General features: G+C 49.9%; 1 protein-coding gene across 1 annotated transcript in view; it reads left to right on the top strand.

Moving 5' to 3' along the window:
- The window catches only part of PDLIM4 (PDZ and LIM domain 4), a 42,871-nt gene extending 22,801 nt beyond the window's left edge, over positions 1-20,070 (top strand). Inside the window, 4 exon segments of the mRNA XM_029962994.1 lie at positions 10,823-11,001; positions 13,266-13,423; positions 17,142-17,262; positions 18,213-20,070. Of these exon segments, the coding sequence (XP_029818854.1) occupies positions 10,823-11,001; positions 13,266-13,423; positions 17,142-17,262; positions 18,213-18,417 (663 nt within the window). The 3' untranslated portion in view covers positions 18,418-20,070.
- The last annotated feature ends 597 nt before the right edge of the window (positions 20,071-20,667 follow it).

Genomic DNA, 20,667 nt, shown 5'->3' with positions numbered 1-20,667 from the left:
GTGGGTCTGTTTGTCTTTCCTGCCCTGAGTGACAGCACAGGCTGATCTGTGAGCCTGGGCTTTGGGTTCTGGCCACGTTTGCTTCATTCATCAATTACAGCCATCTTTTCTGACAGATATTTTTTCTTAATAGACTTTAATGTGCCCAAACCCTATGAATAATATTAAATGAGGAACAAATGTGCAGCAGTTCCACTGCCAGATACAACATTTCTGAGGTTTAATGCAGATTGGATTTGAATCTGACTATTAATATATGTTACATATGTATCTTTTTAAAAATTAGACAGTTATATGAAATATAATGAGGGGGTAGGGATGGATTATCCTGAATCCAGACCTACACTGAAAATATATAAGTCTGGAGAGTGGGTGGGTAAAGCAGATGTGTTTCTGGTAGGCACTGAGAGAGGTGTGTGAACAAGGGGTACAGGTACAGGCAGGAGCTCTTGCCCTCTATTTCAGTGCCTGTATCCCTACATACTCTTGCTCAATGGCCTTTTGGGTTTCCCAGAGAGGAGGTGAAGGAGGTTTCATGCACACATTGCTGTGGTTGCACCCAAGATGTGCTGGTTGACTCTTCTCCCTCCCCAAGCCAGCTGTGGCTCATGCTGATGGCTCAGGACACGTGCCAGAGCTGTGCTCTGGTGTCCTCTGACCTGCAGGATGCTCAGGGTGACCATCAGCACCCCAGAGAACCAGCCCTGGCCCCAGGCATCCCTTCCCCAGCGTTGTGGAGCTCACTGTCTTGGAGCTGGTTGCTCCCTGGTTGCGGAGCAGGGCGGGGTGACCCAGGGCTGTCCCAGGCTGTGTTCACTCAGCCTCTCCAGCAAAGGCACTCACTGGATTGTGAGAAAGAAAAGTCTCATTGGAAAGCAATAACTTGGCTCAAAATGTGCAACCTTTAGGTGCACTTCCTCGCATCTGGAAAAAAGCAATCTGCTTTGAAAGGCAGGGAAAAAAATCTGCTGGAATTCTGCTCTCAAATCACAAAAAGAGGTTTGGGGTTGTCCTTGAAAAGGGTTTTGAGAGTTTTACCCAAAGTGGCCTTTGCAGTAATGTGGAGCACATGTCCTTCCTTCCTCAAGGTTTTACTCTATCAACTTTTTCATCATTCTGGGCAAAGATGTCTTGGAAGTCTTTTGACTTGTGACTACAGTAATTCTTGCTGGAGGCCCCAAAACATGTGACATAAGCAGAATGCCTCAGTCTGAGTGATTTGTAGAGAGGCTGTATTTCTATTACTAGAATTTAGTTTATTTAGGTGTAATCTTTGTCTCGAAGGCAGTGAGACTTGTAATTATCTTCTGTGCAAGGCAACTTTGAAGGTATGGAGTTGCTGTGAGCTCTCCTCTCCCCTCTTTCTAAATCTGTTGTGGTTTCTCTGTTGAGCTTTGTGGAAAATCCCTACTCAGAGACCAAGAATGTAATCAATCCTCCTTGTTAAAACTTTGATTAAAGCTGTGATTGCAGGGAATAGCTGCCCCCACAACTGAAGAAGCTGGAAATGGAGAGCTGCTTGTTCACAATTAGCAGGAACAACACTGAGCAGGATGAGTGAGTCACCTTTGGGAAATAACTTTTTTTTTTAAAGAGCAGACTTTGATTATCAGTTGGTTTCACTGGGCAAGTCTGTCCTTAACAGCAAGGATCTGTAGAGGAGGCCAGAAAGGAGTGATATTCAGACTTGCATCCTAAAGAATGAAGGGCTTGCCTGTTGGACGTGGAGGTGGGTGGATGTGGGACCTGGGGGATGCTGGGGCAGCTCAGAGCTCTGCAGCCAGCAGTCAGCATTCCCTCCTGCAGACATGACATCACTGCTGACGTGCTGGGATCCCTGGGCTCCCTTTGCACGGTGTTGGTGTTGTTGTGGGCACTGGCCCAGCCACTCCTCCCTGGCAGACAGAGGCAGTGGGAGCACCCATCCATAAGTTTCTGGAGGTCCCACTGTTTTTGGCTTCCTGTAGCACGAGCTCTCTAGTCAAAATACCGCCATGTGGTGCTAATCAAAGGAGAGGATGTTTGTTTTCTTGACCGTTTCCCAAACTGCCAGAATTGGCAGCTTTCTGGCCCAGGGGGGCTGGAAACATGGGCTTTGGGCTGTGGGGACTGTGTCAGTGCTAATTGACAGTAGATCAAGTGTCTGGATGGGAGAATAATTGCAACAGAAATTAAATTGGCAGCATGTAGCCAGAGCTGGAATAGGATGTGAGTCCTCCCAGACCTGGACGCTTGGGTGCAATAAGCTGTGTGAGGTGAAAGGCTGGGTTTCCTCTGGCAGCACAGACAGGGAGAGGCACTTCCTGCAGGCACTCAGTTGGGAATGGCATCCCAGTGCTACCCTGCTGGCAGAGCAGCCCCCATGTCATTCTCAGGGGAGGGATGAGGACGGTGGGTCTGTGCTCCTGGTCTCCCTTGCCTTGTCCTCCCTTGTGCTGCCCCCTGAGCAGCAGCTTCCCCAGCCTGACCATCCAGCTGGGGGGGAGCTCTGGGCAGAGCAGAACAGCTGATCTCTCCCCAGTGGCAGGGGAGTTGCACAGGAAGGATGAGAAGGCTGTTTTTCCTAGAATGTGTTATCCTGTGCTTGGCACCAAAGTCTCAGTGCACAGAGATCCGTGTTAGTTTGCCCTGACTGAGGCAGCAGCTCACCATGTGACAATGCCAGCCAGGATGGGGTGCAGAGGGGGAACTGGGGCTAGCTTGGGTCTGCTGTAGCTGTTTGAGCAGCCTGATCCAGGCAGAGCAGGGAACCCAATGCTGTGTGTGAGCCAGGCCAGTGGAGATGTGAATACAAGTGAGGTTTGCTCTGGGTGGACTCAGGGCTGTGTGGCTGCAGGCTGAGGACCTGCTGCCTCCTGTTGTACGTGGCCTCCACCCAGCGTGGGCTCTGCAGCATCATTCCTGTGACTTCTCACACCAGCCCTGGCCTCACACACAGTATCACTCCACTACACTGCTTCTAATTAAATAAATAAAATCACATGTGGGCTTCAGGGGAGTCTGAACCTCTTAGCTTTGGGCACCTGGGGACAGCAGTGGTGTCCCACAGTGGAGCAGGGAGGGCAGTTTGGTGCTCACTTGTCCCTTGGCACTGTTTTTAACAGCTTGAAAAATGTCTTAAATATGCTCATATTTGTTTTTTGATCTCAATAGTTTATCATTACTTTGTTTTACCAAAGGTGAATGTCTCTTCATTTACTTGAGTAATGGAGTTAGTTTTAAGTTAAATTAACTAAATGTAGTATTTGCTTTAAGTTCTCCATGGGTTGCTGCTGTGCAGGGAATTTCCATGTACTTCTTTGCAAAAGCCTGGCACGGGCCGTGCTGATTTTTGTGATGAACTGGGGGTTAAAGCCTCCTCGCTGGAGAGGTGGAATTTCCTTTCTCGAGGCTCCTGACCTTCCTTCCTCCCTCCCCTGGTCACAGGGTGGGCTGGGCCGTGGCTGCTCCCGGGAAAGCTGCCTTTGGGACCCCCGATCCCAGCCGGGCACTGACCGGGCTGTCCCGGCGGGAGGAGGGGAAATGTTTGCCTCGTGCTTCGGGGAAAACAAAGGATGAGCTCATGCCCTGGCACGAGCCCGGGTTCCCGTCCATGGGAACTCCCAGCTCGTTGTTTGAGGACTGATTTAATGCTGATTTAATAGCAGAAACATGCTGGGTCCTGACGGGCGCTGTGGGCGCCTCAGCCGTGAGTGTTTCACACCCAAATATCAGGGGTCTGTACACCACCAAAAACACTGGTCTAATTTACTGGGTGAAGAGGTTACACACACCTTGCTGTGCACTTGTGTTTGTTTTTTCCTGTGGTATAATATTGAATCATTTGAAGGCAAAGGGATCTTCTCAGTACCACTGAGAAGATCCATCTTGAGCTGTCGTAGCTGTAACCTGTTTTGTGAAATTCTTTGTGTCTGTTACATAAAATCAGCATCTTTAAGTGAGCTCTGGTAATCCTGGTGTATAAACGAGGCAAAAACAATCTTGGGATAAAAGGGGGGAAAATGGGAATGGAGACTTCAAAATGGTGTTTTCTTCTGTCCAGGTAACTTGAATAATTTTTCCTCATTGAAGGTGCATAGGAGCAATACTGAAATGGTGACAATGGGAGTTGGTTCAGGACAGAGCAAAAATGCTGTTGGATAAAGCACTAACACAAACATGATGTGTTACTTTACTTGATAACATCAGTTTCAGTGATGACTCCGTTAACACAGGTAAGGAAACTGCTGCCTGTGTGCTCAGAAGTGCTGAGTGTTTGAAAGCACACGTGTAGCTCAGCGTTTCTGCTCTTATCCATCAGGAAAAACAACTTACCCCACTTCATTTTTCCTTGTTTCTCACTTAGGAGGCATTAATGTCTCTTGGAGGTCGCTTGTGTGACCTGCTGGAGTGAGGGCATGTGGAGAGAGCCATCCCCAGTGGGGCAGGGGGGATGCTGGATGCTGGAGGGGTGTCCATCATGGTCCCTCAGGATGGTCAGGCTGCAGCAGCAGCCTCCACCTCCTGGAGCAGCTGCTCCCAGAGAGGCCTGGGAAAGCCTGAGACACGTTCTTGAATCTAACAGAATTTACCATTTTTGTTGATGAGTAAAAGCAAAAGGTTGGGACATTACAAAATGGAAAAAAAAATATTATCCTATTGCTTTTGCTTTGTTTTCTTATGTACCTTACTTACCCTGGCTTTTACAGAAGGAGATGTCCAGGTAAGCCACACTGATGAAGCAGGCACCTTTTGGTTTTAAAAATGTAATATCTCCATAGCCTGAAGCTTAACTTGTTGCCAGTGATGCTTTTAGCTTCAATTAGCTCCTAGTAGTGGTCATGGAAAGAACATCAGAAAGTGTGACATGATAATACCTGAAAATGCAACAATTCCCCAGCTGGGAGAGAGGAGAGAGACAGTAAGCTGGAAAGGATGAAATCAGGACATGGTCAGTGTTAAGCTCACCAGGTTTGTCCTTTAAGCCAAACACCAGATGGTGAGAAAAGTGATTCCGTGGAAGCGTGGACTGAGATGGGAACAGCAGCATCTCTGGGAGGAGGGGAGCAGGCAGGAGGGCGGGTGGTTACTTGTTGTGATGGTTTGGGGTTTTTTTCCATCTGTAGGGGATGTTTTCTGTCAGTGGGGAGCTGATCCAACAGCAGCCTGGGCATGGCAGGGCAGCTCGAGGCTGAGCCCTGGCAGGAGCATCAGCCCAACACCTGCACTGAGCAATGCCCTCCTGTTCCCAGGCTTGGAAGGTGAACACTGGGAATAGAGGGAAAGTCCTCTCCAGGGTGTAGACTGTTGTTGAGCTTAGCTCTAGAGAGGTAATCCCCTGGCAGGAACCTGCTGCTGCTGCTGCTGGAGAAAGGAGGAAATTTTGAGGCTTTTCTACAGGGACATTTGTACAAAGCTCTCCTCTGTCTGTTGGTTAAACACCCCTCACCCCTTGATGGTAGAAACGTGCCCTCTGCACTGCAGCAGTGGGAGAAATGAAAACACATTTTCATCCTGATGGTCTTGGGGAACTTTTTTCCGTTGCTGCAGATTTTGAAGGGACCACTGGGGAGCCAGGTGGCTTAAGGGATAAAGTTGTGGCATTGCAGCTCAAGTCCCTCCTGAGCTCTTTAATTTGCACGAGGGCTGTGGCTTCTCCCAGGGAGTGAAGCTGTTCCCTGGAACCCTGGGAGGCAGCAGCCTTTGGAGCCTTGCTGGTGGCCACCAGTGTGGCTGCTCCAAGGTGGAGAAATGTTATTGCTCTCTGATTGTGACAGATTGTGCCTGGGTTAGAAGTGTGCTGGCCTTGTGCTGCACAGTGTCACGGAATGGTCTGGATGGGAGGGACCTTAAGGATCATCCATTCCCACCCCCTGCCATGGCAGGGACACCTTCCACTAGCCCAGGTTGCTCCAAGCCCCGTCCAACCTGGCCTTGGACACTCCCAAGGGATGGGCAACCTGTGCCAGGGCCTCCCCACCCTCCCAGGGAAGGATTCCTTCCCAATATCCCATCCATCCCTGCCCTCCTTCAGCATGAGGCCGTTCCCCCCATCCTGTCACTCCATGCCCTGAGCAGTCCAGCCTGTCCTGGGGCTGTGGCCAGGCTGGGGCTCCCCCAGGCTCCAGCCTGGGTCGTGTGTCAGGTGAGCATCGTCTGCGGCCTTTTTATGGGAGACCATCGGATTTCAAGGTTTGTTCTCTTACTGAAATCTGAAAAATTAATTTGGTGTTTCGCCGATGACTGTGAAAGGAGTGCAGTGAGAAGAACGTGATGCATTAAGTTTTCCTTCAGACTTTCCTTTCAGACTGCGGGATACACTGAAAGGGGAACTTGGCAGAATATTCCAAATCTGTCTCATAAAATAACCCACACACTCTGTTTATCCAGCCTCAGCAAACTACACCTGACCTTTTTTTCTTATCTTTTAATCTTCTGAGCTGAGCTAAATAATGGGATTGTACTTACTAGAGCTTTTAAAAGTTAGATTGAAGCCTGCTTAGTCTGTAAAAGCAGCATATACACAGGGCATCTGAACTGTGCTGGTGGGGAAAAATGTGTTAAAATGAGTGTAGCTTTTAAAATTTATCCTTTTCCTCCGGCTTTGGGGCAGCCTTGAATGTAAGGGCTCCCTGCGGGACTTCTTTTGAGGCTGTTGTTGGAGAACTGATCCTGCTCCCGTGGCCATTGGCCACAGTGTAAATCTGTTATTTGCATTGAAATTAAATCCGTGCTGCCTGTCCCATACACCTCCTCTGTGGGGTAATAATAAGATTTCCATTTCTGGGACTTTTGAATCTGTGTATCAGAGACAAAACAGTGTCCTTGCTGTTGAAAATCTGGGGAGAAGGAGAGGAGGGGCTGCTGCATTGCAGTTGTCTTCAGTATAGAGTCTGAGTTTCAGCCTGAGGTTGTTGGGATGTGTCTTCAGGCTTAATTGCTTGCCACATTTGTATGAAAGGGGACTTGGAATAATGAAGGCAGTAAAATTTCATCCACAAAAAGCCCTCTGCCAGGAGAGGTCAGAATCAATTTGGGCCGAATTACTCAGGCTTGGAGCAAGGGAGAAAGAAACCAAATGCTGGTGAGGAGCTGGAGCTCTTGAGCATTGCCCTCGCTGGATGATGGACACAGGTCACCAAGCAGGGTCACAAAAGACACCTCTTCCAGGTGACTGCATGGCTGAAGGGTGCTTTGACCTCCTGGTGCACAAACAGAAACACTTGTGTCTCTAATTCAGCATTTTGGCAGCCAGCGTGTAGCTGACACCGACTGATGGTGTTCTGGTTTTGGGAGGAGGGTGGATCTGAGGAACATCAAACAGAAAGCTGCTTTGGGCTGAGCCAAGTGTTAATGGCCTTCAGCTCTGTTTGAGTCTGACATGGTGTGTGTTTATGACAGGAGACAGGACTGGCACTTGGGATTAGGAAGTTAAACATGGTGCAGGGATCCCAGAGCTGCTGCTGGTCCTGACCAGGCAGATCTCCCCCCAGCACTGCACCAGTGGGCAGATGGAGGCTGGATTTGGGGATCAGAGGTGCAATTTTGGAGGTGTTTTTGGCTCTGCAGCTAGTGGGTCTGCTCCCAAGGAAGGCTTCTTAAGAGACACCAAAACTATCAAAGACCTTCCAAATCATGCCACGGGTGTCAGGGCTTGTGTGGAGGTTGTAGGAAATGATGCTGACCTCTCAAATTAGCAATCCTCTGTTTTAATCTCTGTCTGGAAAAAGGAAATCATCTTGTTTGTACTTCTGGTCTTTTAAGAGTCTAATTTATAACACACCAAAGTGAATGAACTTTTGAATGCTTTGAATCAGAACATGAAGTCTGATGTTCTCTAAAGCTCTGTTTAAAACCTGTTGTCTCTAGAGCTAAAGACTTGCCATTGAAAAAAGATGGAAGGACAAATAGGACATTTTGCAAAATGTCCAAAAAAACCCAGGCAAGCTTGAGAAAACAAATTGGGAGTTTCTGGTTTGTAGGCTAAAAGGGTTCTCCATGGTGAAACTCTACAGGCCAGCTCTTGGGAAGGGTTTGCAAACTCTCTGAGTTTAATAAAGGCCATAAAAAGCAGGAAGTAAAGCCAGCAGAGAAAAGCAAATTAGGTCCCAAGGGGAGGAAACTTTAACTGATCTTGAATTGGAGAACTGGCAAGAAATCCCCCTGGTTCTGGGTTTCTGAGGGTGAACGTGCGACTCTTTTGCACAAGGAGAAGCCTCGCAGAGGTCTCGGAGCCTTTGAGGAAGAGCAGACTGAGCTCTGGCCTGGGAGCAGCTTTTTGTGCAGCAGGAAAGTTGTGCAGCAGAGCAAAGGGGAGCACAGGGAGGCACAAAGGGCTCTCGGAGGGTCAGTGCTTCCCACAGCACCAGTGGCTGCCCCAGCACAAAGCTCAGCTCTCCAGAGCCTACACAGAGTGGTGGGAAAGGACTGAGGAGCTTCATGTCCATGGTCTTGGTCTGGGACATGTTGAGGAGCCCCTTGATCCCTGTGGATGCTGCTGGGTCACCTGGGGCTTTGTAGCAGGGCTGAGCAGAGCACAGAGGAGCTGCCACCAGCACGAGCATCCTCCTCCCAGGGGCACAGGGAGCTGGTGGCAGCGTGGGACACAGAGCAGCTCAGCAGTGCAGGAAGGGCTCTGCTTCCTCCTGCTCCCACCCCTGGGCTCCCATGCCTTTTGAAGATTGCCCAACCAAGAGGTTTTAGCTTTATAGCAGCAGTCGGTCTCGATGAACAAATTGCTGAGCTTAACAGGGACGAAGGGACGACGCTTTACAAACTGCCTTGGATTAAAGCAATCCATGGAGATGATGGTCTGTAGGCCCTTGGATGGAGGAGGTTTCCATTCCAGAAACAGCTGCCAGTCACATGGTCCCCAGCCAAGGGGCTGGATGGCCCCAGTGTGGGGGAGCCCAGGAGGTCAGAGGAGAGAAGAGGACCCTGCCCTCTCCTCCAGCATCCATGGACCGAGTGTGAATCTGAGCCCCAGGCCACAGATAACTAAAGATAGTGGTTTTCTAAAAGCATCACTCCATAGCTCTCAATGCTGTTAGCCACATGGGCTGTTACCTTTTTCCCCCAAAATGTTTATGATCCTTCTTTTCCTCTCTGCTTCATGGTCGAGAGTGTTTTCTTTATTTCCCTTGAAATAATAATGTAAATCTGGGAATTGGAAACCCGTAGCCTGCTTGTATATATATTTTTTTTAAAGAACATAAATTGGGGAACAGTTAAAATTATATTATTCCTGGCAGCAAAATTCCTATTTTAATAGACAATTTGAAGTTATTATGTTGGAAGCAGTTTTCCCCACGTGTGTGTGCATGCATGATGTGGAGGGAACTGTGCCAAGAGGGCTCCAGGCAGCTTCTGAGGCAGTGGAAGTGCTGGGAGCTGGGGGCTGCAGTTTTTCAGCTGATGGTAGAAGAAACCCTCTAAGGCTCCATCTTACAGTTCTTAATTAAGCCCAGTTTTATCAATGAGCGTTTTGCCTTGGGAAGAACTGAAGAATTGGACTGTCAGGATCTTTTTCTAGCAGGATCTGGTTTTTATTTCTCTTAGCTGTTCGTTTTTACAAGGTTTGGGAGCACCAGCGTGTTCTCCTATGCACCAGTGATAAACATTTGTTTCCAATTAGTATTTATTGGATTATTTTAGTCAAAAGTAAGCTTTGTATCAGAGCCCCACAATATGCACTTTGTTATTTGTTCACAGGATGGTGTTTTCTTTTCCTGGTTTTTCATCAGCTTCAGTCTACTGAAAAGCTGGTGTGAGGCAGCTTGGCTGGGGACCTGCCCTGGAACAGATTAAACCAGATTAAACAGATTCCAACCTCTTACACAGCGTCTGTGTCTTCCATTGGTACAGGCATGTTTCTGACTCACATGGCTGCAAACAGCAGCCAACGTGTGTCCAGAGGCTGTGTCCAGCTTTCTGCTGCTTTTCCCAGTTGCTGGAATTAGCTTATCTCCCCAGACTGAGTCTTTGCAGGTAAAGCCTGGCTCAGGTGGCTCGTGGTGACATTAGCAGCAGGTACTGCTGGGTTTATGGGTGTGCACAGGGCTGACTAACAGCCTTGTACACTCTCATATAGATGGAATTCCATATATGTGCAATAACACATAGGTAATATTTTTACATGGGTAAAATAATATGGAAAATTTTTGGCTTAATTTCATCTGAGTTCCCAACTCAAGGTCATATGACAAAAAGATTTCTGTAGTTTGCCTTGGGACTTTAAAAGCAAATGGAAATATGAATGCCCAGCTAAACCCTTGACTGATGTGTTTCTCACCCTGTAATGACTGATCTTATCTGGGGAGAAAGCCTCCCACAATGAACATGGATCTTTGTGGTCAAGGGTAGCTGCAAGTGAAAATCCCAGGACTGGTCCCTTGGCTTCAGGTGTTGCCCAACCTGCACGTGGAGCTGCCGAGCTCGGGCTTATCCTGTTTTGCTGATGGAAATGGGAGCGATGGCCCTGAAGTCGGGAGCACAGCAAGTGTCCTGGGAGTGGTGGAAGCAGAGAAATGAGAAGCAGACTCACAGCCTTTCTTTTGAGGAAATAACAAATACGCTCGTACAGGAGAATAAATGCAGGATATTTGGCAGCGGCTCACGGTGGAGAAACAGTAAAATGCATTTGGTTGGGGACCGAGGGGAGCTGTGTAGATTCAGCACGATTTAACTGCAGGTCAAGCCTGAGTTTTCCTTTTCCTGCTGCACATCTCTGTTTTCCACAGCACGTGCAAAATGTTGTTACTGCGAACCGCGTGTCCCAGCGCGGCCGCTCCGTGCACATCGCACGCTGTAAATCTCAGGGTTTTCTGGTTTTCCTCTCTTCCAGGACAACGGCCCTGCCCAGAGCAGGAGGTCGGTGCCCCCCGGGGCTGGGGGCAGCCCCCTGGACAAGCAGCAGGTGCTGAACGTGCAGCACCACCAGCCCCCCCGGCTCTACCCCAACAGCGGCCCCGAGTCGGCGCTCCCGGCCCAGCTGGGCGGGCTCCACATCTCTGCTGCACACAGGTAGGACAGGGCAGGGCTCACACTCTGCCTGCACTGCTGCTCCTGCCAGCTTGGCTTGGGGGGTGCATGGGGGCTGTGGTGTTCCTGGAGCTCCAGAGAGCGTGGAATCTTAGAACCATTTCAGTTGGAAGGACCTCCAAGATCAGGTCCAAGCACTGACCTGACACTGCCAAGGCCGAGATGGTGGGCTGGGCTCCTGCCCTGTTAGTCAGGGGTAGGTGGGTTGTCCAGCCCTGGCACAGGCTGCTGAGGACAGTGGTGGAGTCCCCACCCCTGGTGGGATTTAACAGATGTGTGGATGTGGCGCTTGGTGGTGGGTTTGTAGTGCTGGGGTTAACAGCTGGACTCGATGACCTTGGGCTTTTCCAACCTAAACAGTTCTATGATTCTGTGAGTGTCACAGACATTAATATCCTGGGGTTTTGAAGTGTATATCTGGGACAGGATGGAGGGTGCTGCCCTCCTAGGAGTGGGGATCACCCTGCTGCAGACCCAGGAGCAAACACCTGCCCTGGGAGCTGGAGGTGTCCACCAAAAAAATGAACCCCAGTAACTGGGATGTTTATAAATGTAAGATCTGCTCAGTGCAGCTGTCCAGGAGGTTGGGGAATAAATAATGCTCCTAGGAAAGAAAAGGCTTTTGCATAGCCAAGAACGGTTTGGTTGGATAACTCAGACTTTGAGACAGGCCAGGTTGTGGGCTGGGATGCTTTTGTATGGATTATATGGATGCTGATTTATGTTCCTCCAAACTGGCAAAATATCCTGCAAGAAAGCAATGTCTGTATCACATAGGAAGAGCAAAGAGAGTTTCTTTTCAGCTTGGGAACTCTGTGTCTGCACGAATTCGTATTTCAGATGCTGCAAGCCAGCTTATTCCCCATGCTGCTCTGGGGAAGTTAATGAAGTTGGAAAGACAGAGAGAACTGCACAAAAAATACAGAGAACAAAATCTGGTGTTACCTGTGTGTGAGCCAAAAGCCAGGAGATTCACTTGGGTCTTTGAGCAGAATTGGGGCAGGAGTGTGTTCTCTTTGATTTGGTGCTCGGTGAGGCTGAGCTGGCCAAACCTGCCCTTTTTCACTGAAAATGTGTGAACTGATGTGGGAGAGGGCTCCAGCAGGGCAGGCAGGCACTTGGGGCCCTCCTGAAGGTTTGGGCTGGCCAGGTCTCACAGGGATGGATCCACGGCTCAGCCAGGATGGCCCTCACCTCCCACAGGGAGCAGGATTGCTTGGGAGTCACTACCAGAAAATGGAGCTCTGGCCTTTCTTTGAAAGTGACTTTTGTTGGGCTTTTTTTTCCCTCTTTGTTTGTTTGAAAGTGAATGTTATTTCTTTTGTTTATTTGTTTAAGCTGACATGAATATAATACTGGTGGAGAAAATGAGCCAGATGATAGCTAAAATATGTGAAACTGATGGAGTTCAGGGCTCTTGCTATTTTTATTGGTTTTATAATGACCTTGATGACCTCCTCTGTAAAAAGGAAAAGGAGCCCCTTCCCCTGGAGCTGTACTGTGCACTGGGGCCTCTGGAGCACAACAGCACTTGGACTCAGCTCTTCTCAGCAGGACTTTTAAATATTTTTTATTCCAACTACGCTTTTCATGCTTTGATGTATTGAATGAACTGGAATAATGGTTTAAATTGCTGTTTGTTGTCTGTGTATCCCAACTATGCCACGTACAGACCAGGAGCAGCTTTGGGTTGAGATGCTGGAGGGCAGAGGGGGGTTATGGGGCTCCTCCTGTGTCCCCCCCAGTGGTGGGGTGGTTTTCTCCGTTGAGCTGTGGGCTCTGTTTCTGTACCCACAGAAACACCAGCTTCCCCAGAGGCACCTGTGGGTGCTGAAGGGCTTTGCTGCCGTGCCTGGCACACACTCTGGATGCCCTAACAAGGGCTGGGTGCATCTCCTGGCCCTACATAGTTAATGAAATGCATGTTTTACCCATTCTTTCAGTAAATGCCATGGGTGGCAGAGCAATTTACAGTGTTTGCAAGCAGCTGCCCTCTTTCCTGAAGGCATCTGGTAACTGGGCCAGCTCTTGCTGTGTTGCTCAATTGGAGCCCAACAGGGAACAAGTTTAACCTCCCTGGTTCAGCGGCTCTTCCTGGGCCAGACGTCCCTCCAGGCAGGGAAACACATGGGAACAGAGGTGCTTCATTGAATCTGTGGGAATGTGGAGGCTCCAATGCCGCCCTGATGAGCTGACAGGAGCTGTTTCTATTTGACTTGAGCCTTTCTTTCTTTGCTTTAAAACAGCATTGACCCCGTGAAGTCTCTCCCACGGAACAGAAATGGGATTGATGTGGAGTCAGATGTCTACAAGATGCTGCAGGACTATGAAAAGCCCGTCTCAGAGCCAAAGCAGTCTGGATCCTTCCGATACTTACAGGGCATGTTGGAGGCTGGCGAGAACGGTGAGGAGGTTGGCACCCAAGTGCCCTGTGAGGGGGGACCACCGGGGGGGCAGGTTTCAAATTGGGCTTTCACATACTCAGGCTTACCAAATTGTGTGGCTGACTGAGCACCGTGTGAAAGCTGGATTTGCAGCCAGTGTGGCAGCTGTTTCTCTGCCATGGTTTATGAGACACGATGGCCTGAAGCGGTTGTGTAAGCTCAGCCTCGGAGAACTGGGTCTGGTTAAGTAAATGGCATTTGCATAAGGACGTGGGATGGTCCTCAGCAAGGCAGGGATAGAGATCAGGAGCTCTTGGCTCACTTTTCAGGTCTGTCACAGCTTCCTGCCCATGTCGTTAACACATTAAATAATAAGATCCCCAAACTATACATTTCAGTTTCTTTTATTTGCCTTTCAGCCTTAAGTCCATTGGGGCTTTTATGTTCAAACTTTCAGGCTTTGCTTTACGATCATTAGGGCAAGACTCTTCTTTCTGCTTCCTTCCAGGAGCCTCATACCCCGATCATGTGAATCCAGGAACTTAGATTTTATGGGAAAATACCAACTGCTGCAAATCTCATTATGAAGCTGTGAGAGGTAGCAAGTTGGGCTTTTGCACTTTGGTTTCTGTGTGTATAAAGTGATGAAGTCTGTTCTTTGACTAGAGGGATGTTGGTTCTTGCTTCACAAGAAGTACAATTGCAGATAATTTCTGAGCACTGTGGGTTTCCTCCAGTACTGGTTTTCTCAGTGGGACTGAGGCATAGCTGCAAAGCATGAGAGGGATCAGCCTTGGAAGCACTGGGTGTACCTTTACAGTATATTTAATATTAATATTCCAGCCCCTGGACTGGCAGGAAAACTGATGTTAAATACATGCTCCAGTTGGACTTTCAAGTCCTTCACCAAGAGCAAGGACGAGTCTGCTGCTCCCCCAGGTCTCCTCATTAGGAAGAAGCAAATGGGAAGTGACTGTGTTAATCCCAATTAGTAACACTGCTGCCTTCCTCCCTTCTCTGTGCCAGGGAAAGGGAATAAAATTGAAGCTTTACTGGTTTGCTCTTGCCTTCCCCTGCATCCTGCAGCCCTGGGCTGGCAGCAACCCAGTGCTGAGAGGAGGGGAGAAAGAAAAGGCTGTGGGCTGGGGGAACGGAGGACAAAGAGGTGCCAAGGCAGTCCCCACATCCTGGGACTGTCCCAGCCAGTCCTGGCTGTCTGCTCATCCCAGCCCTCTCTTGGCACCAGCCCATCCCCAGTGCAGCACCGTGTGTTCTGCTGGAGCCCGAGCTGCTATCAGGTACCAGCCAGCACGGGACAGGCTGGGGCAGTCACTGTCACCTCCCAGGGCTCTGCCACCCTCCCTGCCCCTCAGCTGTGTGCAGGGGACGTGGGAGTGCCTGCAGGCACAGCCTCACTCGTGCCTTGGTCGTTCCGACGCTGTTTATTCATAAGGGATGAGAAATTAAGTGAAAAGCATCTCTGCTGGCACAAAGCTCTCTGATGTTCCAGCACGCTCTCAATCCCCAGGAGTGTTCCTGGCTGGGTTGGTTTACAGCTGCCACCCCTGCTCCTTTTTCCTTAAGCCTAAAATTATACATTTTGACCCTAGCCTTTTAAAGTCAAGCTCTCCTCTCCTGAGGAGCCGAGTGTCTCAGACAACAATCTGTTTTATATGGAATGTGTTTCTGCTGGAAGCATTGCAGCCCCATCCCACCCCCTTAGGGAGCAATGCTTTGTGCTGGGGTGGAGGCTGGAGGAACAACAGCACTTGCCTTTAAGTGCCCGTGGCCCAGGAAGGAGGCTGGGGAGAACCTCCTTCACTGCAGCCATAACGGGGACAGCAATGGTTGAGGTTGTGGAATTAAAGCATCTCCCTACCTTGCTGAGGGCCATAAATCACAATGAGACTGTGGGCTGGTAACTAGAAGGAAACAATCCATCGTTTGGGAAGATGGGAAGCAGCCCTCTCTGCAGGGTTCATTTTGCTGTAAAATCTTTTTCTTTCTCTTCCCCCCCTTTCTCTTCTTTTTTAAGCAGCTTATCCAAGCACTCAGTATGAGAGACAGTGACAGCTTAACTGTTAAATGTTGGCAGATGAGCATGTCTAGTCCAAGCACTCCTTGTCTCCTGCTGGGGGAAGCCAACAGCTCCAGCAGTTGTTTCAGTTCATTCCCAGCAAGGCAGCGGAAGGACTTGACGGGGGCTTGGCTGGACCCAGCTGAGCACTGGGGGGAACCCTGGGGTGGAGCAGCCCCCCTCTGCTCCTGGGCAGGCACTCACATGTATCAAGGCTCTTGGCATCACCAAACACTGTGTTATACCTTGGGAAGTGGGGTTTGGTGGGGAATTGGTCCTTTCTGGTTTTGCTCCCTTGGCTGGGAGCGCTGTCAGCGTTGGCCCCTGGATCAGAGCTGTGGCTGGAGAGGGGGCTGTGGTTGGGGGTGCCTGTGCACCCCAGGGGGGAGGCGGGTGTGCACCCTCCTCCCAGGCAGGCCCAGGACAGCAGCCATCCCTGGGCACGCTGTATGGGGGAGCAGGGGTCTCTCCATGGAAGGAGCTCTGCTGAGCTCTGCCCTTCAGAGTGTACCATGTGAACTTGCACAGGGTCAGGGAGCAACCAGGAGTGATGAAGCACTGGCTCCAGGCACTAAAAATTCCCTCTAGGAAAGGCAGAAACATTTCTGGGTCTGTGGGAGGTGCTTCCACTGGATTTTGCTCTAAAGTTTCCAAAACCAGAACAATGCATGCAGACACCTGGGTCAGACATGCCTGTGCCCTGCAGAGACTCCCTGGGCAGGAGGGCTGGAAGCAGTCACTGAAGATGGACTGAAATACTCTGGAAGCTCAGGAGAGTGGGAAGTCAGAACACTGGAGAACGGCTTGTTCATCCAAGAGCTCCTCTACTGCTTTTCCAAACTCTGTCAGCTGATGGACTAAAATACATTGTCCTTTTTCATGAGCTTTTCCTTTCTACAACCTCAGGCCATCACAGAGGAACCACAGATCAATACCTACCAAACAGACCAGTCAGTTGTGAGCCATGGAAAACTGTGCAGTGGATTCTGGAAGCTTTTAAGTGTCCCAGGGGTTGGCAACAAGTGTGGTGGTGTTGTCCAAAATACAAGGGCAGATGGTAGATGGTCTGTAGGGAGGGGGCTGCAACACTGAAAACTCTGCTCTGATATTGTTCATATGCCCAAAATCTTCATTGCTTCCTTTCCTGTGTTGGACCTTTCTATGAAAGGAGGCTTAGTGCCCCAGAAGACCTTATCTTCTATCACAATATTTTGGTTTAGATAATTTGAGCTTAAATGAGCGCTCTAGGAAGAAAAATGCATGTGATTCTATTACTGTTTGTTTTAATTTGCCTCATTCTCCAAAAGGTTTTCTTCTCTATCTCCTTGACTGACAGTGGATCTACCAAGTGCACCCAAAATGTTGGTGTGATGGAACCTCTCCTTTCTGGAGCTTTTCTGAGCTCTTTGCTATTTATCTTTCTCAACTCCCTAAACAGTATTACACCCAAATTCGCCTCCTATCTCTAGATCACAGCTGCTTTGCCTTTTGACAAGGTCCAGGTACTGAGCTGGTGCTGTCCCAGAGCTTCCAAGGAAGTTGCAGGTTCTCTTGTGGCAGGCAGAGACTCATCTGAGTCCTTAAAAAAAAAAAAAAAGGCAAAACCAAAGCCGTGAGAGATGGAGTTTTCAATCCGTTTGTCTGTTTCTAATTGTTGGCAGGTGAAAAGCTCGACAGGCTGAGCAGCCCCCGCAACATGAAGCCCCCGGTGCCGAAGCTGGGCGGGGCCATGTCGGGGCTGCAGATGCTCCCGGAGTGCACCCGCTGCGGGAACGGCATCGTGTAAGTGCCAGTCCTGGAGAGCCCCGGGCAGGGGGGCACGGCCGGGGGGGTCCTGCCGGGCACACGGGTTGGGGTTCACAGCAGAATACACTCAGGCCCCTTTCTGGTTTTTTTTTTTTCTAACCTTATGTAAACCTGGAATTGAGGAATACATTTTGGATTGTCCCTTTTAAGGGAATCTCACAGCAAAACAGGGGTGATTGATGGGGTGGTTTCTGCCCTGCTTATCATAGTAGCTGCCCAGGGACTATGAATAGCAGCGTGGAGCTGGCACTTCGCTGCCTCACAGAGGGAGAAACGCCTTGAGGGTCGAGTAGAAGAGGGTTGTGGGTTAGTTTTGTTTGCTCGTTGAAGAGTTACTCTCTGACAGATGGATGTTGGGTCTGATTTCAGAGAATACAGGCATTTTACTGCTCTGTTCTGCTGTAATTTATGGTCTGTCGTGATTTATGTTCTGCTGTAATTTACATCCTGCTCATGCCAGCCCTGCTGGCTGAGTGTGGGCTGTGCCAGCCTGTACCCATATTCCTGCTGGTGCCGTGGGCTGAGGGTCTGTGCAGGAGCTGCAGTGCCACGGCTGGCTCCTGGTGTGCAGGGCCAGGCTGAGGGCAGATATTTACTGGCTGGCTCCTGGTGTGCAGGGCCAGGCTGAGGGCAGATATTTACTGGCTGGCTCCTGGTGTGCAGGGCCAGGCTGAGGGCAGATATTTCGGGCTCTGCTTTGCAGCGAGCTGTGGGGCAGTGCTGCAGCACACGGGGCGTCCCTTCCTGCAGAAATCCCGTGGAACCACTCCTGGAGCAGCGTGGCAGCTTTGGGTGGGCTGAGGTGTCGGGATGGGAACCCACGACAACCCCCTGCCATGTCCCTGAGTGCCATCTCCCTGCAGGCAGCAGGACAGGCTGTCGGTGCTCGTTCCCTGTGTCTCACTGAGCTCTCCCCGTCTCTCCAGGGGCACCATCGTCAAGGCTCGGGACAAGCTCTACCACCCCGAGTGCTTCATGTGCGACGACTGCGGCCTCAACCTGAAGCAGAGGGGGTATTTCTTCATCGAGGAGCAGCTGTACTGCGAGACCCACGCCAAGGAGAGGGTTAAGCCCCCCGAGGGCTATGACGTGGTGGCTGTTTATCCCAACGCTAAAGTCGAACTGGTCTAAGCCTGGGCTGTGCTCTGCAGAGGTCGGCGAGCCCAGAGCCCACCCACGTCCTGCGCCGGCTGCGATCACCCCCGGCTGCCACAGCCCGAGGCAAACTGCCTGCTCCCAGATAAAGCCCTGTACACTGGGGATCTCCGGGGGATGGTGTTGAAAGCTTAAGAACAGGTTTTTCCCTTCTTTTTGACACTCTGCTTTTTGGGTTGCTGCGTTGGGTTATTAGTCTGTGCCATAACCTTGTCCAAGATCTGTGTAAATATTGATTAATTCTCTACTCTGTTTCATATAAAACCAGTATTCTTTTTTTTTGTGTGTGCCCTCCCTGTAATTAAAAAGCAAGGAAGATGTTTTAAAAGCTCAAAGAAAATAAGGCACTTTAACAAGAGAAGCTGACTCCTGTATCCTGACCCTAATCTCCTGCCTTGTCATTGTCCCAGGTATTAAAAATTGACCCCCTGGGAGTCAGGATGTGGTATCAGTGGGTCCCCAGCTCAGCCCCATCCCAGCAGCTGTGCTAAGGAAGGGTGATCTCTTAAAGCACTAATTATAGTGAAATTCTCTGGATCAGGGCACTGCAGTTGGAGGCTGAGACGGACTGATTAGAGCTCCCCAAGAGATCTCCACACTTGAGCTGTGACAAGGCTTTTCTCTTCCTTTTTCCACTCCTAATTCAGTTGTTTTCTGTCACCTGATCACCCAAGCACACCTTTAAAGGACACTGCAATAGCCTGGAGCACCCTTTGGATATCCCCACTTCCCACACTCTTGCCCACAGCTGCCCTTGCTTTGGCCATTCTGACTCTTCCCATTTTTTGCTGTATTTTTGTAGTCCTTTATTTCTAGATCCTCAGACTGCTGCCATCTGGGTCTGCCTCCCAGCAGGGAGAGAGTGATGAAATCCCTCCAGGCACTTGGGGAGTAACTGGAGCTGGGGTGAGTCCCAAGGCAGCAGGATTGGATTTATACCCATGTCCCAAGGCTGTGTGCTTTCAGTCAAGTCCATCATCCACTTTATTTGAGGGGAATAGTTTTTGTGGATTTTGAGATGTTGCTTTTTTTAGTTAAATGTGGGGGGTTTTCGATGTTGCTTTGTTAGAGAAATGTGGTTTTTTTCATGTTACTGCTTGGAGGAGAGAGAGTTTAGTCCCCAGCTGGGTGCTGCTGTGGGTGGTGATGGGAGCCTGTGTTCAGTACCACGAGGTTATTTCTGCTTTGCAACAGCCTCCCTGCTCTTTCTCTTCACTCTGGGAGAAGGAGGATGTGGGGAAGAAAAATAAAATGTCTGCGCTCACTTTCCTTCCAAGGAAAAGGAAAATAAGAAATGGGGTGATGGGCAAAGCACCCCTTCCCCTTCTGGCTCTCCATAACAGGGAAAATTGGGACTGGAGGAGGGTTGGGAGCATGATCCCAGTTGAGGCTGAGCAGGCAATTTCTTCCTACAAGTTCTGCACCTCAGAAGGGATTTTAGAGTGTTACTGAGCTACATCTAGACCTCTTCACACAGAGACTTGCAGGGACTGAGCAGCTCCTGTCCAGCTGCAATCCCCACACGTTGCTGGGTCAAACTCTTGTGCCTGTAGCTTGAAAGTTCAGGCTTCCCCCAAACCCAGGAGTGAATGCAGCTCAAGTGAGTGATGGGGAACTAATGACACAAATGGCACATTTTCCAGGCAGATGGTCACAGCTGCCAGTGGTGCTGTTTGTCACTCCCTGGGGCTCTTGTCCCTGTTTGACTCCACCTGCATGGTGGCCATGTCCTGTGGGATGCCAGGGGTCTGCAGCCCTGGCACAGGGAACACCAAGAAATTCATAAATTGGTTCATTGCCTTCATTTTAAACACCCCTCTGAGCAGGCTGCTGGCAGGGCACCCTTGGTAGTCTTGCTTGGCTGTCATACCAGTACAGCACTGGGACTGCTGGGCATGGGGCTTTGCTTTCAATTTAACCCCAAGTTCCCACAGATCAGTTTTTCCACATGGCATCTTGTGATACCCCTTCTCAGGAGTAATCAATTCACTTGATCCCCCTGTGGAGCTTGGAGCTGCCTCATACAACCCCATCCCAGGGCACACTGATTCCTGGCTTCAGGCACCTCATTCCCATTGTGGGGGTTGCAGGAGGTGCCACAAGTGAGTGTCACCTTTTGTGTCACCAGGTAATGCTGTTTAACTCTGTAAAACATGGGGAGGGTGCATTTTGTATGAAATACAAAATAAAACTGTACTGTTTGGCTTATCACTTAGCTTGGCCTTT

This window comes from Manacus vitellinus, unplaced genomic scaffold (genome assembly GCF_001715985.3).
Source record: "Manacus vitellinus isolate BGI_N305 unplaced genomic scaffold, ASM171598v3 scaffold_51_pilon, whole genome shotgun sequence".
Taxonomy (NCBI): Eukaryota; Metazoa; Chordata; class Aves; order Passeriformes; family Pipridae; genus Manacus; species Manacus vitellinus.
Note: the sequence above shows the minus strand (reverse complement) of the source record. Positions and strands in the feature narration are given on the sequence as shown.